General features: G+C 29.0%; 1 protein-coding gene across 1 annotated transcript in view; it reads right to left on the reverse strand.

Annotated features, from left to right (window-relative positions):
* The window catches only part of LOC111635219 (ATP-dependent RNA helicase DDX54-like), a 42,239-nt gene that overhangs the window by 6,654 nt on the left and 18,648 nt on the right, over positions 1-16,937 (reverse strand). The window contains exons 4-16 of the mRNA XM_023380116.1: positions 16,729-16,912; positions 14,390-14,521; positions 14,091-14,301; positions 12,525-12,656; positions 11,523-11,611; positions 11,324-11,456; positions 10,203-10,289; positions 9,506-9,594; positions 9,305-9,439; positions 8,443-8,464; positions 3,653-3,861; positions 2,499-2,647; positions 265-369 (exon numbers count right to left, since the gene is read on the reverse strand). Coding sequence (XP_023235884.1) covers positions 265-369; positions 2,499-2,647; positions 3,653-3,861; positions 8,443-8,464; positions 9,305-9,439; positions 9,506-9,594; positions 10,203-10,289; positions 11,324-11,456; positions 11,523-11,611; positions 12,525-12,656; positions 14,091-14,301; positions 14,390-14,521; positions 16,729-16,912 — 1,677 coding nt within the window. The remainder of the gene's footprint in view (positions 1-264; positions 370-2,498; positions 2,648-3,652; positions 3,862-8,442; positions 8,465-9,304; positions 9,440-9,505; positions 9,595-10,202; positions 10,290-11,323; positions 11,457-11,522; positions 11,612-12,524; positions 12,657-14,090; positions 14,302-14,389; positions 14,522-16,728; positions 16,913-16,937) is intronic.

Consider the following 16,937-nt stretch of genomic DNA (forward strand, 5'->3'; position numbering starts at 1 on the left):
TGAATATATTTCATACAATTCATTGAGTTACATCAATGCAAACATCTAAACAGTAATACTGGTAATTCCAAAGAAGCAAATGACATTTACATTGTTTTATCTATAAATATTTATGTCTCTAGCATTAACAATGTGTTTCTATTTTTCAAAAGTGACATGTTAAAAGTCATAACTAGACATATGCATATACTAGAAATACAATAATAGAATTTCTCTGCTTTAATTTACAATACTAAATGTATCAAAATACTTCTTAAAAATTACCATTTTAGTTTACTCTTCTGTTTATTTATTTCTGTAACATCATCAGTGGATAAATCTAAGATAGCATTGTTAATTTGTTGATCAAAATTTTTCTCAACTTCCAATCTAAAAATGAATATAAAATCAGCATTCTTTTAAACAAAAATTAAAGTAACTTAAAAACAAATTATGTTAAACTTTATAAACTGCATTTTTTGCACTTATACACATCTAAGTTTTTAAAAATAGATTATTTTCTAATATTTAAGCTGGAAAATGACTTAAGAATTCAATATATCACCTGTTGTAATATCATAAATACTAAACAAAATTTATATTTTCATTATAAAAAGCCCAGTTATATTAAAAGACAGTAGAGCATCATTTATCCAAATCAATTGGGGACTGGGTTGTTCGGATAACTTATTTTTCAGATAACCGATTATGTACGAAAAAAAATATTAACCTATCCCGTGTTGAAATTTTTCTCCATTGCAAGTCGCTTTGCGTTGAATTTTTGTCAATGTTAAACATAACGTAAACTTTTTAAAATAATAATCGTGACTATTGTATCATTAAAAATTATTTCTTTATTTTTTACAAACAAAATAAATATATTGAAAAATATAAAAACAAAAAAAAATTATACTTTAGAAGTTAATCTAGTATCAAAAACGTTTGATTCAGCATGACACAGTCCTCAGAAAAACACCATACAAAAGTGCCAGTGCTGCCAGCTAAAACACATACATCAACAAAAAAATATTGGAGTATCCCAAGATATAGCCAAAGATTGCAGCGCCACAGCACTAGCGAAAATTTAAATTTGCTGACTGGAATTCTTTCGGATAAACGATGTTCTACTGTAATCTCAAATAAATTAATCATATATTATTAAAATTTTCTAACATATATTTGTTTGATATAATAAATATTCTTTGCAATAATGATGAAAATAATCATATTCCTAAAAGTGGCATTGGCTTAAATAGAATGACTACATTGTTTATAACCCAAACTAGGTCAGTTTTTAAGGGGTACATTCATAAAGTCAAACAACTTAAATGAATTACTAATAAGTCAGTCATAAAATATAAATTCCACTCAGTGTGCATGCTCAATGTTGATGAAATTTCAAACGAAACTCTAATGAAATTCATGACAGAAAGAGTTAGTTTACATTGTGAAGAAAACAGCATCCAATGTTTCTAAATTTGCTCAAATATAAAATTATGGATTAAGAAATGAAATGACACAAATAAGCACCCACATGAAGCAATCTGAAAAAAATATTTCAGATAAGACTACATTAGCAACATTCATAATTTTGATTTTATAAACAGCCATTTTGTTGTACAGGTATCCCTTGATTAACAAGGTTAATTAATCCCTTGATACTACTGCATATATCAAAATTGCATTAATCAAATACAGTGGTACCTCAGTACTCAACCAAACAATCACCACATGCTAGAACAAATTTTTGGTTAACAACAAATATTTTTATTTTAATAAACAAAAATAGCAAATTCACTAACACCTTATTTGCTGAGAAAAACATATCTATGTTAAGATAGATGTTAAAGCTGCACTAATTTAAACTTTTGCTGCATATAAAAGAGGGTTGCTGCAATTAATTTCACACATTACTCAAAACTGCATTAAGCAAGGGATACCTACAAATGAATTGGTCAAAATGTCCAACAAAAGCAAGAATAATAATGATGTCATTCTCTTTTAACTCATTCCACTTTACAAATGTACCCAAGATTAAGTGAAAAATGGGCCTAAAAATGGCTAAACTTAAATTATTATTTTTAATTATTTATATATTGACCTACAAAATGGTTCTATTTAAAATTTTAATCTATTTTTGAGGATTAAAAATAAAAATCCAGGATCAATCTACTTAAACTGTGTAAAAGTGGTAATTTTAATTAATTTGTTCCATGAATATTAAAAACAAACAAAAAAAAAAAAAAATGTAAACAAGAAATTTTCATACAAAAATGTAAAAATTTGTAATGAAAAACTTACAAAAATTAGTTGATAAAAGATTTATCTAAACTTTGTTTTATTCATATTCACACTAATATATAAATAAATTTAATACTTGAAATTTGTCTAATACCTAAAACAATTCAAATGATAAAACACGTTAGCAGTTTTATCTGTAATAACTGTTAAGTAAGTAATTTTATTCATGTTGACAATATAATAATAATAAATTAATTTTAAATTGTCATCAATCTTACCCTTTCTCTGAATGATGATATTCTGGTCTGTACGAAATATAAAAATCACCATTCTTATAACTTTTCTTTCTTTTTGTATTCACTTTATTACTTTCAGTAAAAGTAATTTCTAAAGTTTGTGATCTTCCATTATGATCCATAACCATTTCCTATGAAATACGTTAACATAAATTTACCCATATTAAGAAATATACATCAAAAAATAAATAGTAATAATGTTTCAAATACAATTCTATGTGCTGTAAGTTAGAACTTCCAAATAAAAACAACTCACTTTTTCTAGCATGTTTTAATAAAATGAACTAACATTTTTAGCTATTTTAAATAGCCTTCCTCAGGTTTAACATAATTTCGAGTGTCAATCAGAACAAAATATTTAAAATTTCAAACTTTGCTTGTATTCTTATGACGTCACAGTATTACAAAAATTGGGATTTTTAAAATTATACAATTTAAATAAAATAAATGTAGAAATAAATATTAGAATTATAAGTTAAGTTTAAACATAGTGAAAACATTCATGCAGATATATAAACTTATATATGAAGAATTAAGCAGAAATAATAACTAAATGACATATTAAACATATTAAGAAATATTTATAAAAGAATGCAGTGATAAAATGGTAAAGTCACATGACATAAGAATGTAAGGATGGATAACTTAACTTTATTCTTTTAAGGGGTTATCCATGAGCTCAACAAATAGATCACTAACAAAAAGGATATTGGAGCATAAGTACAATACTTATAATAATAAGTTTAATACCACTCTAGCCCAATATGCGAATAAACTGGGTATAACAGCCAAATGGCAAAAGAAAAGATTTTTGCTTAAAGTTAAAAAGTGAGGAAAGTGAGTGACTCCAAGGCCTGATTGTGTGTTAGTTTACAAATGTTTGACTCCATCATGAATAAATTGAAAATATACAAAATATTTTTTTATATTTTATAGAAATCAAATCATAATGAATCTGAGGATGGAGTACACCAACTCCAAAAGACATCTAATCCAGTAACAAGGTGGTTTGATTTCTATAAATATATATTTTTATTTCTTGTCAATGTATATTGCATATTAATTTTGCTTTTCATCTCAAGAAATTCAAATTTTTTGATAATTTATACACTTACTGTAAAATCATCTTACCCTACCTTGGTTTCAGCTTCATGCAGATCTGAAATATTTTCATCAAACTCTTTTGAACAGCTGTCAACTGAAGGAAAATTTCTTGTTTTATTTATTATTTTGTTATGATATTTTCTTTTAGATCTCATGATTTCACCAGCTTGACTTTTTGCAGTAGATCCAACTTCAAATATTGTCTGAAAAAATTTATTAAACAACATATTATAGGATTCTACTTAAGCAAAATAAGTTAATGTCTTTTCCTCTGAAAAATCACATCAAATTATATTATAAAATGTTAATCTAAAATTATTTTTTAGTAGGCAAAATATATTTTGCAAATTAAAATTTAAATAATTAACTAGTTTTTCCTTTAATTTTAAAATTATATTTAAATACTTTATTAATATCAAATTAAGAACTATTGGACATTTGGCTTAATTGTAAAGCTGGGTATCCATGAGTGATTTCATTGTTCCAAGCCAGAATATAATTACATGAATTATGCACAAATCACACTGCTGGTATCACCTAAGCTTCATTTGCTCACTATCTACTGAAAAAAGAAGAGTAAATCAAAGATAGATGATAAAATCAAGATAGATGATAAAGATGCAATCATCTTAGTAACATGCCTGTTTTTTGTGAAATAAAAAAATAATAATAATAAATCAATGTTTAATCATTTTTCATCTTTAAACTTTCCATTGCTTTTATCAAAAATGTTAGGAAAATAGCAAATTTCTATTAATTTCAAAATTGCTATATTCATCCATCTAGCTATGTTGTAGAAAATGACACTGAATCATCTGATGATGTTTACTTGTTGCTGATTGGCTTTGTCTAATTTGCACCTAAGTACATGATTTTTATCATTTTTTCTAAGTTGAGCATGCAGAGTGTTGAAAGAGCTCAAATCACATGCCAAAATTGCTGATTTGAATACCCAGCTTTAGTAATTTTAGACTACAGATAATTTTATATTATTATATGAAACTTTAAAATTCTTCCTGATAATCTACTCTAAAACATATTACAAATCAATTTTTATAATGTTTTACTAATTAAATTACAAAAATACCTCAAAGTATCTGAACTTTTTTACCAAATAGAAGGGGAAAAATCTTACAGAATAAAACTTCAAATAATTTTGTATACTATAAATATCTTATTTGATTGTTAGAATTTCTAGAAGAGAATATGTTCAAAATACTTTAGTATATCATTTTGACATATTTCTGTAAAAACTGTGAATTAAAATTTAATTTACTTTTTAAATAACTCTTTCAAAATGAATTTGAAGAAGCTACAGATCAATTATATCTAATACTAACAGACCCCACCACACGTTGTTGTGGCTCAAAATGTATCTATTATAAATTTATAACACTTCCCCAGTGGGGGGAGAACTTTTGCGAAAAATTTTTTTCTTAGTGTACATTCTCTTGACGTACCCTATTAAAACGCAATCAAAAACGCAAAAACCCGCATCTAAAATAGTATCATAGAAGCCAAGTTCTTCACGGTAAGCCTTAATCCTGTCTCTCTCCCCCGGGGGGATATTGAAAAATTTGTTGTTAGTGTACATTCTGTTGACATACCCTATTAAAACGCAATCAAAAATGCAAAAACCCGCATCTAAAATAGTATAAATAGAAGCAGAGTTCTTTACCATAAGCCTTAATCCTAACCATCTCCCTTCAGTGGGGTTGAATTTTGACATGTATATTATATAAAAACATGTGCGTATTCGAATGCAGCGTTGTGTCAAAATTTCAAAGGAATCGGTAGGAACAAACGAACATTACATTTTTATTTATATAGATAGATAGAAGATGATCTGCTTTAGTTCATTTTCACAGAAAAGCATAATGCCTCACAGAAAAGCAAACTTAGGGTGTCGTACTCGTAGCGCCATCTGTTGGACATAAAATCCTTAACCTAGATTACATCTTTTAATTTATATGAATGTTTAACGGAATAATATACAGCCTATGTCCACCTTGAAGTTCCATTCTAAATATCGATGAAAGAATTTTTGAAATCGGATGAGTAGTTTCGAAGATTACCTGCTGCATACAAACTTACATATTTACAAACATTACCTCTTTATAATATTAGTATAGATTATAGATTGTTCGACATGTATTTATGTCTTCGACAGTTATGTAAAATACATGTCACGGTTTTCTGTGAGTACATAAATATATACTCACAGAATATGTACCATTAAATAAAATGTTTTAACCAAATTGAAGTTTAATATAGTAAAAGTTTTTAAACCTATAAAATATTATCTAAATATAATCTATCATAAAATAAATACAAAAAAAAAATCTCAAAATAACTAATAAATATTGTATTGTGCCATCAATTCTCTTAAAACTTTAAAGTTTAGAATAATTTGAAATATTTAGCTACATTATTAACAGTTGAAACTGGCTTAAGCAACAAAATTTAAACACTACATTCAAATTTTATTGTAAAATTTAAAATATTCCAAAGAATAGCATCACAAGTGCACTAAATTTATTTTTAAAGTTATTACAAAAATATGTATAAATATTCTTTAATAAAAAAGCTGGCAAGGGCTCTTGCTTGATTTTCCTGGCACTTGAACAGAAGGTTAATTGGGCCATTAGGAAGTTTGATAATTTTCAGTTATACTAGGATATAAAATTTAAGCAATAACAAAAGCTTAAGAGGAGTAATTTTATTGAATTATGAGAAATTTCTCTATTTAAGACAATATTTAAATTTAAAAAACACTAAAATACATTAGTACAAAGTTAAAATTTAGTGATGTAATGAATATTCGGTTACTATTTGGTATTCGGCCGAATACTGAATATATAATCACTATTCGGCCGAATACCAAATACCTAAAAACACAAGTAAGAAATAACAAAAACTCAGTAAATTAATCATTTTGGTATTTAGATTTAATGTTATCGGGTTAGTGTTGTTTATTTATATTTATTTATAACTTATAACATGCACAAAATAAAAAATAATAATAATATTAGTCACATGTATTCACAATTTATCAGCACACGTACACACCTATTCGTTCGAGAATCGTCACACATCTGAGGGGCTGACCCTGCCTATCCTTTTTAAGCGCTCGTCTTTGCTCTTCCCTTTCTCTTTCCTCCATGTCTCTAGTCCAAGTATGCCTATGCATACATTATAATATGCCCTAACGATACTTTCGATTCGTCATTTTCCGTCGTAGTTTTTCCATTTTATAATTACGTGACTCATAGCCTGGTGATAATGGAGAAAAGAGATAGATAGGACGTCGGTATATGCCAGTTATGATTTCACAGATTGGAGACAGCTTGGTACCGGAACGGTCCCAGGCTTTCGCCTGTGCACGCTAAGTGACTTTCATTACAAGCATTTAGCATTCCAAAGTCTATGACAACAATTGTTTGGTATTGACAGTTGCCGCAAATTTCGCGCCAATAAGCTGCTTCGACTTGCTCAATTATGTTATCAACTCAATTTCATATTTATTTTCACATTTTCACTTCGTGATCTTTCTCTGTTCCCTTTCCGTTATTTACACGTGTAGGTCATTTCATTGTTATTCACATTTGATATCATCATTTATCACATACTGCCATGGTGCGCTTATTTGTCCGCTACAACTGTCAAGAATTAACGCGATTGGCGAAGCATAGTGACAGCGGGCCAATACAGAGCGGGGTCCTTGCCATAATTAGGTTTGTGTGTCAATTTTTGTACGTGCATTAATCAAGCCGAATAGTTTGGCTGAATATTCGGTATTTGGCCTGAGGCCGAATATACTATTCGTTGCAACACTATTAAAATTGTGTTGGCACTATCTGTTATGACATTTTATTAAATAATTATTTCTATTCTATTGTTTATCATAAAAAGGAAAAAAAGCTTAATTTTGAGGGTAGAGATGAGTTTTTAAAAAAACTATGTATGTCAACAATTAAAATTTTCATTAAGTCCGACCCCACTCAAGATTTGACTTAAGACTCCCACTCTATTTCCACAGCCTGTAGATCTTCAACTGCCAAAATTTACTAACATCAATGCCCCATATATAGAAATAACCCTGCCAAGTTTCAAAATTTTTGGTCTATCCAGTCCTAAGAAATAATGCAAAATAGATGCTGACACACACAGAGAATTTTGTAAGGGTTTTCTTTTCTTGTGTTAACATTTTGGGCTCCTTAGGTGTAAAAACATCAAGAAATGCAAAACTGGGGAAATTAAAACTTAACCAATCACCATACTTTCCCTATGTTATATTCTATAATAGCCAGGAAACTAATGAAAACTGAATATCTTAACAACATACAAAGCATATTTGGATAGATATACAAGGTCAGTAGAAATCCAAGAAAAATTATTTTTTCACAAATGGCTAAACTATCACATCTGCTAGGGTCTGCATCATGTGACAGAAGTCATCTGACTTTTAATTGCATAATTGCAATGCTTGCAGTAAGTGTTTAAAATGGCTGTCAATTTATAATCTCACTAAATGGGAGGTTCATTCAGTGATTCAATTCCATTGCATGAAAGGATAAACTGCCACCAAAATTCCACTTCTCATCAACTTCCTGCCTTGAGGAGATACTATAAATGCTACTGCTTATTGTGAGACTAAAAAGTTGCATCAAATATTAAAAAACAAATGGCAAGGAATGCTAATGCAAGGAGTCTGCTTACTGCACAATAATGCCCATCCACACAATGCTCACATCATAGAATATATGTTATAGGCATTTGAGTTGAAAGTTTTGGAACATCCATTGCACAGCCCAGATCTCACACCAAGTGACTATCACTTGTTTCTGAAAGTTAAGGGAACAACAGCACATGTAAAAAACAGAACAGTACAAAATATTCGAATATTTTGTACTGTTCCATATAAAGTACACTTTTTTCAATATTTGGAATTGTTGTTTTAAACATAATGGTATTCTCTGTCAAATAAAGAACTGTTTTTTCTTTTTTTATTTCCTGATGAGGCCATCTAAATAGTGGCTGAAAAAATTAGAACTTTACAGTTATTTGCTGGTAATTGAATGTAGGTGTTAGTTTAATTTCAGTTTAGGGAACATCTCTCTGGAAAGACGTTTGATGATGACCAAGCTAAGTTGAAAGACAATTTGCCACTAAGTGACATGCCTATTGCTAGAGAACTTTATCAATCATATTTTCTCATCCACTTGCAAATCTCCAATGCAATTTTGTGAACATTAACAGGGCATGACATTGTCCCTACACACATTGATGAGCTGACAATGGATTTTGGCAAGTGAAACCTTTTCATCTCACAAAAACAAGTAATTGCTTGAACTTCATCATGAGACTACTTCTCTAACCTTTGTTGTTATGTTAGTTAATACAGTAAAAATGTTACATCACAACTATCTGACATTCATGTCATTTTAATCATTCAATGTTGCCAGTCTAGGTCATTACTAAGTTATTTACATTGGATTTACACTCAATAATGCTTTGGATTTTAAAATGTGGCCCATGTAAAGTATTTTTGATCATTCAGAGTTTTATAATAATTATAAAAACATTCACAATTGTAAAATTAATACAATCAATAACTGGTTGATTAAATTCTAATACATAGAAAAACAGACAAAGGTCTTATAATTTTAAAAATATGAGAAAATACCTGTAAATAACAAATGTAATTTTGGAGGTGTTTTAAAAATAACTTTCGCTCTTCTAACAGATTCTGAAGAAGGAGCTGGACGAGACTTAATGTATTGTTTGTAAGCATTTTCACAAACTTTCTTTAAATTCCTCTAAAATTTTAAAACAAATTAATTTCAGACTTTTAACATAATACATTAATATAACATTATACTTACTAAATCAATACACGATTGATGCCATTCTAATATCAGATCAGCTTCTTCATCAATTATACTTTGAGGTGCAGAACCACATAAATCATTTGCTATAAAATACATATTTATTATTATACATAACTTATACAGGATATGTTAAAAGTAATAGGACAATGTGTAGAGTACTTTCCACTGATGTTGTAATCAATAATCAGTGGTGAGTGATTGACCACAAGATGGAAAATCTGACTGATTAGTTGATGTATAATTAATTTAAACAAATCCTTGTTTTGCAATAAAACTAACACTTTTAATATTACTAACACTTTTAATTAACACTTTTAATAATATTTAATAAAACTAACACTTTTTAATATTTACCACAATATTAAAAGTGTTAGTTTTATTGCATCATTCTACTACTTCTGATGCACTATATATATCAGGATATATTGAAATTTTTGATTACTGATAGCCTAGTCCATGGGTCGGCAACCTTTTGAGTCGGAAGAGCCAAAAATTACAATTTACAAAATTTCAAAGTTTTTAAAGAGCCGCAAAATTTTTTTCTTGCCAACAATAAATAGTACTCGCATAAATAAAGTTTTCTGATAAAAAAACTAATCTATTTATTCAGAATTGTCTTGCGTCGAAAGCGAATTAAACCTCATAGAAACATCCGACGACGGCGTCATTCGAGAGCTTCCGACGGACTGACGACAGTGACGACGCGTGTCACGGAGGAGGGGTGCGATGAAAAGCGAGTACAAGTGGCTAAGAGATAGGATCGNAGTCTCTTCTTTATCTGATGTAAAAGAAAAAAAAAAAACATTAATTTTTTAGATATTTAAAATATTTTTGAAAAAATAAAGAAAAATTTAGTTATTGAGATTAATATGTGGGATGATCAAAACATAACTTTACAAAGCCATTAACACAGACAAATACTTTTTTATTGAAAGGAAAACATACAGCATTTATCTGCAAGGAATATACTATTTCTTTAAAATCACTTAGCCCATTTGGAGATTTATCATAATGTTTAATGAGGTCATCCTGTCTTCAAAAGTTTCATTTCTGCTGCCAAAGTCACTCAGCAATGAGAGCTTTCATTTCTTCATCAGTAGCAAAATGGCAACCATGTATATATTCCTTCAAGTGTGAGAAAATGTAAAAGTCAGATAGTGCCAGATCTGGGCTGCATGGGGATGATAATAAACTTTCTATCAATCATTATTCACAAACCTTATGGTATCAAATTATTGTGAACAATGTGCAATATGGCTCTATATGCCAAGCTAAGTTGAAAGACAATTTGCCACTAAGTGACATGCCTATTGCTAGAGAACTTTATCAATCATATTTTCTCATCCACTTGCAAATCTCCAATGCAATTTTGTGAACATTAACAGGGCATGACATTGTCCCTACACACATTGATGAGCTGACAATGGATTTTGGCAAGTGAAACCTTTTCATCTCACAAAAACAAGTAATTGCTTGAACTTCATCATGAGACTACTTCTCTAACCTTTGTTGTTATGTTAGTTAATACAGTAAAAATGTTACATCACAACTATCTGACATTCATGTCATTTTAATCATTCAATGTTGCCAGTCTAGGTCATTACTAAGTTATTTACATTGGATTTACACTCAATAATGCTTTGGATTTTAAAATGTGGCCCATGTAAAGTATTTTTGATCATTCAGAGTTTTATAATAATTATAAAAACATTCACAATTGTAAAATTAATACAATCAATAACTGGTTGATTAAATTCTAATACATAGAAAAACAGACAAAGGTCTTATAATTTTAAAAATATGAGAAAATACCTGTAAATAACAAATGTAATTTTGGAGGTGTTTTAAAAATAACTTTCGCTCTTCTAACAGATTCTGAAGAAGGAGCTGGACGAGACTTAATGTATTGTTTGTAAGCATTTTCACAAACTTTCTTTAAATTCCTCTAAAATTTTAAAACAAATTAATTTCAGACTTTTAACATAATACATTAATATAACATTATACTTACTAAATCAATACACGATTGATGCCATTCTAATATCAGATCAGCTTCTTCATCAATTATACTTTGAGGTGCAGAACCACATAAATCATTTGCTATAAAATACATATTTATTATTATACATAACTTATACAGGATATGTTAAAAGTAATAGGACAATGTGTAGAGTACTTTCCACTGATGTTGTAATCAATAATCAGTGGTGAGTGATTGACCACAAGATGGAAAATCTGACTGATTAGTTGATGTATAATTAATTTAAACAAATCCTTGTTTTGCAATAAAACTAACACTTTTAATATTACTAACACTTTTAATTAACACTTTTAATAATATTTAATAAAACTAACACTTTTTAATATTTACCACAATATTAAAAGTGTTAGTTTTATTGCATCATTCTACTACTTCTGATGCACTATATATATCAGGATATATTGAAATTTTTGATTACTGATAGCCTAGTCCATGGGTCGGCAACCTTTTGAGTCGGAAGAGCCAAAAATTACAATTTACAAAATTTCAAAGTTTTTAAAGAGCCGCAAAATTTTTTTCTTGCCAACAATAAATAGTACTCGCATAAATAAAGTTTTCTGATAAAAAAACTAATCTATTTATTCAGAATTGTCTTGCGTCGAAAGCGAATTAAACCTCATAGAAACATCCGACGACGGCGTCATTCGAGAGCTTCCGACGGACTGACGACAGTGACGACACGTGTCACGGAGAAGGGGTGCGATGAAAAGCGAGTACAAGTGGCTAAGAGATAGGATCGGTGTCGAATCCTCGTTAATCGATTCAGAACGTTTTTTAAATGTTTTTTTTTTGATAAAATAAATAATATTTGCGTATGGAACTAAAGAGCTGCAGCTTCACATCCAAAGAGCCGCAGGTTGCCGACCCCTGGCCTAGTCTATTTTTCTCATAATTTCTTATATAAATATGACAAAATAAAATAACACCAATTTTAAAATTGAATATTGTATTACTTAAATAGTGAAAACCTACTTTCGTCTGAGGTATTTTCTGAAAAATGTAATGGTCTATTTAAAAACAAATAGAGATCTAATAAATAAGCTGCTTCATCAGGTGCTATTAGTGAATATGCAGAACCACTTCGACCAGCACGAGCAACACGACCTGTCAAAAATGAATGATAGAGAATGGAGTATTAAAAACATTTTATTTAACAATCAAATACTACTTATAAAATACTGTGTAAATCATAGTGCTTAAATATAATGTTCAATAAAAAAAAGTGTAATTAATTCTATACAAACTTAGTATTCAATGCATTAGTTAATTATACTATTACAATACATTGTCTGTTTTTATATAAAATTATCCAATTTTATCTTTAATAAACTATATAAACAAACCAATTTGTAAATGAATTATTATCTAATAATATACAGTGGGTGATTGGTTAACGAACATAATCCGTTCCAAGACTTTGTTTGCTATTCAAATTATTTGGTAACTGATTATCGATTTATCATAGGTTTTTATGGGAATTTGATTAATTTGTTCTGGAGACCCCAAAAAATAAAAAATATATATTTTCTTACTATGTTTATTCATATGTAATAATAACACAGTGTCGGGCGGGTACTCATTAAGTTTTGTGTCGGTTTTTATTTTCGAAAGGTGAGAGTATAATAGCAAAGGTGGGCAGATGTCTGATGTCTGTTGTTGCTGGGCAGTATGGCTTGAACAGGTCTACAGTAGGCCGCAGTTCAATCTTATCTAAGAAAGATACTGTATTATCAAGAAGACTCAAGCAGCTAAAGGAGTAACAAAAATCACATCTGAGAAATAAAGAACAATAAAGAGCTCATAATGGAACATGAAACAGATCTGACAACAGAAGAACGTCAAGAACTCTTGAATAGAGAACACCAAGAAACTCGGCAAGATATGTTTTATTCTGAAAAAGAGGATTAATGCCGATATCTGCTATTAATTAAAGATTTGAAGAAGTGGGAGGATGTCAGAACAACGATCTTAGAATGGCATACAAACCAGGTTGAGGTTAATAGGATTGGGGATTTCTACAATTACAATGCTATTAATTACTTCTGAAAATTCTGAAGAAGAGAGAAAAGCAATCGACATTGGATAGATTCTTTAACCCCCACAAACAGAAAAAACATAACTAATAAAAATGCACATCTGTGTATACATATAAACAAACGTAGTAAGAAAGTATACATTTTTTTATTTTGGGATGTCTCCAGAACGAATTAATCAAATTCCCATACAAACCTATGGTAAATTCATAATCGGTTAACGAACAATTCGGATAGCGAACAAAGTCTTGGAACGGATTATGTTCGTTAACCGATCACCCACTGTATATTATTATTATCAAAATTATAGTAAAACCTGTATAAATTAGAATTGTACGGTACAAAATTTTTTTCTGTTTTGACATGTTCCATTTTAAACAAATTTTATTTTACTTGTTTTTATTTTAATATTCTAAATACATAAATTTAGTGTGTAAATTTACACATAGATTTTTAAAACTATAAATAAAGGAATTTTATTCTAAAATATCAGATTTTGACTTACCTACTCTGTGTACAAATAACTTCGGTTTAGCTGGGAAATTGTAATTGATTACATTATCCAGATGTGGAATATCAATACCTCTTGCTGCAATATCTGTTACAATAAGTATACCTATTTTGCGTGATCGAAATTGTGCTATATTTATTTTACGAGCAGTTTGATCTAAACTGCTGTAAACATAGGTACATAAAATATTGGCTTTTTCCAAAATCTGAAATGCAATACATTTTTCAAATTATGATAAATAAAAACATTACAAGTTTATAAATTTTCATTTATTTTACATCAATTATTCTTACTATTTTGATATATTCAGCATGATGTCTAGTAGCTACAAATATAACAGTCAACTGTCCTTCCTGAACAACAAATTTTAACAGATAGAGAAGAATGGCCAATTTATCTTCTGTCCGAGAAAAAATATATGAAGTCTATAAAAAAATATTACAATTATATATTAACAATTCATTGACTATATTTTATTCAATCATGTAACAAAACATGTGAAATTTTCTTTATATTATGTTAACATAATATTGTTTTAGCAAATATAGGTCAGTGATGAGCAACCTTTTCTGAATTTGGAGTGAAAGTAAACTTCACAGGCTTCTGGTGAGCCACATGCAATTTTCTTATGGAGTTGTAGACTTTAAGCCTGTTGAGTATCAATGTACACAGAACTATCAGTACACTAAGTAGTAAAATAATATATACAAACTAGTAATATAAAACTAGTAATTTCATCTTTTCACTGATTGAGTTTAGTTTGAATTTGTCATAAATATCAGCATAATTAAGAAATTAAAAGTAAAATATAATTAATTAGAGACAACTAACTAATGTTGCTTATGAAATGACATTATGGAAGGAATGGTTCCAGGCAGAAATGAGGAAGAAGGAGAATTAAAATGGTGGATGACTTAACCTATCCCATGTTGAAATTTTTCCTTTGTGTGTCGTGCCATGTTGAAATTTGTGGAACAAAAATTACATGTTTTTGAACAAAATAATCATGGCTATTGTATTGTCCGAAATAATTTTATTATTTTGCACAAACAAAATAGATGTATTAAATTCAATCTAGCTACCACTAATGAAATTTACAATTGCTATAATGGTGTAAGAAGACTCCTAAATGTAAAATCTTAAATACTACATGTTATTCTAAAGCGGAGATATGTTTAATTTTTGTTATTGAATGTTTATTTTCCATCTTTCTTCATTGTCATGTACCCCCTTGTAATAGGCGACTGCCTATTATGTTCAATAAACTAAACTAAACTAAACTAGATGTATTAATAAATGTAAAAACAAAAAAAATTATATTTTGGAAGTTAGTTTTAATATAAAAATTATAATAACTAGCAACATCTAATTTCAAAAATGTTCCGATACTGCAATATCTCAGGTCCACAGGTCAAGGTCATGAGGTCACGAGGTCACAACCCGAGATGTCAGGAATACCAGGGAATAGGTTAAAAGAGGGTAGTTATAAGCTAAAGATAAGAGTGCAGGATAGAGTAGCATGAAAAAAAAAAAAAAAAAAAAGGTGGTGCTCACCAGACCTGCTATAGCAGTTAACTAAAGCTCATCCAAACACACAAAACCCAAACAGTGTACGAGATGTCCTTATAAGTCCATAGCTTNAGGTGGTGCTCACCAGACCTGCTATAACTAGCAGAAAACTAAAAAAGATGAACTAATATTAAATGTTAACAAAAACAAAATAAAAAAATAAAAAAACTTAATGACTAGAAGATGGATAAATACAGGGAGCTGCATATGTATGTCACAGCAAAAAATTAAATTATTTGAAAAGTACAAATGCAATTCAATTCAAGTGAAATACAATTAAGTAGTAAATGGACTAAGAAATATAATTTTCAAAATATTTGCCTATAGATACAATCAAATTCCATAGGTATTCATAAAACTGATCAATAATAAGGTATTTATTTGACCACTGCCAAAATTTCTTTTATTGAATTTCTAATATGCTCCTAAAGAATTTGCAGATTCTCCATTCAAGACACAAACTTTAGTTGCCTTCCATATTGCAAAGTCTAAGGAGTTTAAATTAAGCTATATGGGGACCATTTGATACTATCTCCAGTCTTTTCCAATGCATCCTGAGATATTAATTAAGAAGCAAATACAAAGCTTATTGTTTTACTTAGTGTACAGTGTATTAACTATCCCTCTATTAAACTCCCAAACACAACTCTCAATTTTTTAATATTTTGTTTCTAACAAAATATTAAAAAATTGTAGTATTTTTCCACCAAGACTTACACATGTTTGTTTATATAAGGCAATGTGATTTGCAAGTGATCTGCTGAGGAGGATGTCTCCTAGAAAGACTTTCTATGAGAAGTTGGCCTTATTTAGGTGTTACAAACATAAAATCCCAGAAAACTTCAAGTAACCAGCCCATTGGCAGGGTGTGAACCCACAACCAACTACATGTTCAGTGGACATACATACAGTATGTACACCCTGTAATGTTAATCACTAATAATCAGTTAATTTAGATATTTATTTATTAATATGCTAATTACAGCATATTTGATTAAAAGCTATTATTATTAATGCCATTTATTATATAGTTATTTAAAATAAAAAAAACTTTTCATTATACCTTTAAATTTTCACTTAATTTACTTTCCACATCCATTCGAATAAGAACTGGATCTCTTAAGCCAGCTTTTGCAAAATCAACTAATATTGCAGGAAGAGTTGCTGAAAATAATAAAGTCTGCCTGTGCTCTGGTAAACGATTTATTATTTCTTGTAACTGTTCAAAAAAGCCCAATTCAAACAATCTGAAAATATAAAATATATTGCAAA

The sequence above is a fragment of the Centruroides sculpturatus genome, unplaced genomic scaffold, assembly GCF_000671375.1.
Source record: "Centruroides sculpturatus isolate CEXI.00-Female unplaced genomic scaffold, Cexi_2.0 scaffold878, whole genome shotgun sequence".
NCBI lineage: Eukaryota > Metazoa > Arthropoda > Arachnida > Scorpiones > Buthidae > Centruroides > Centruroides sculpturatus.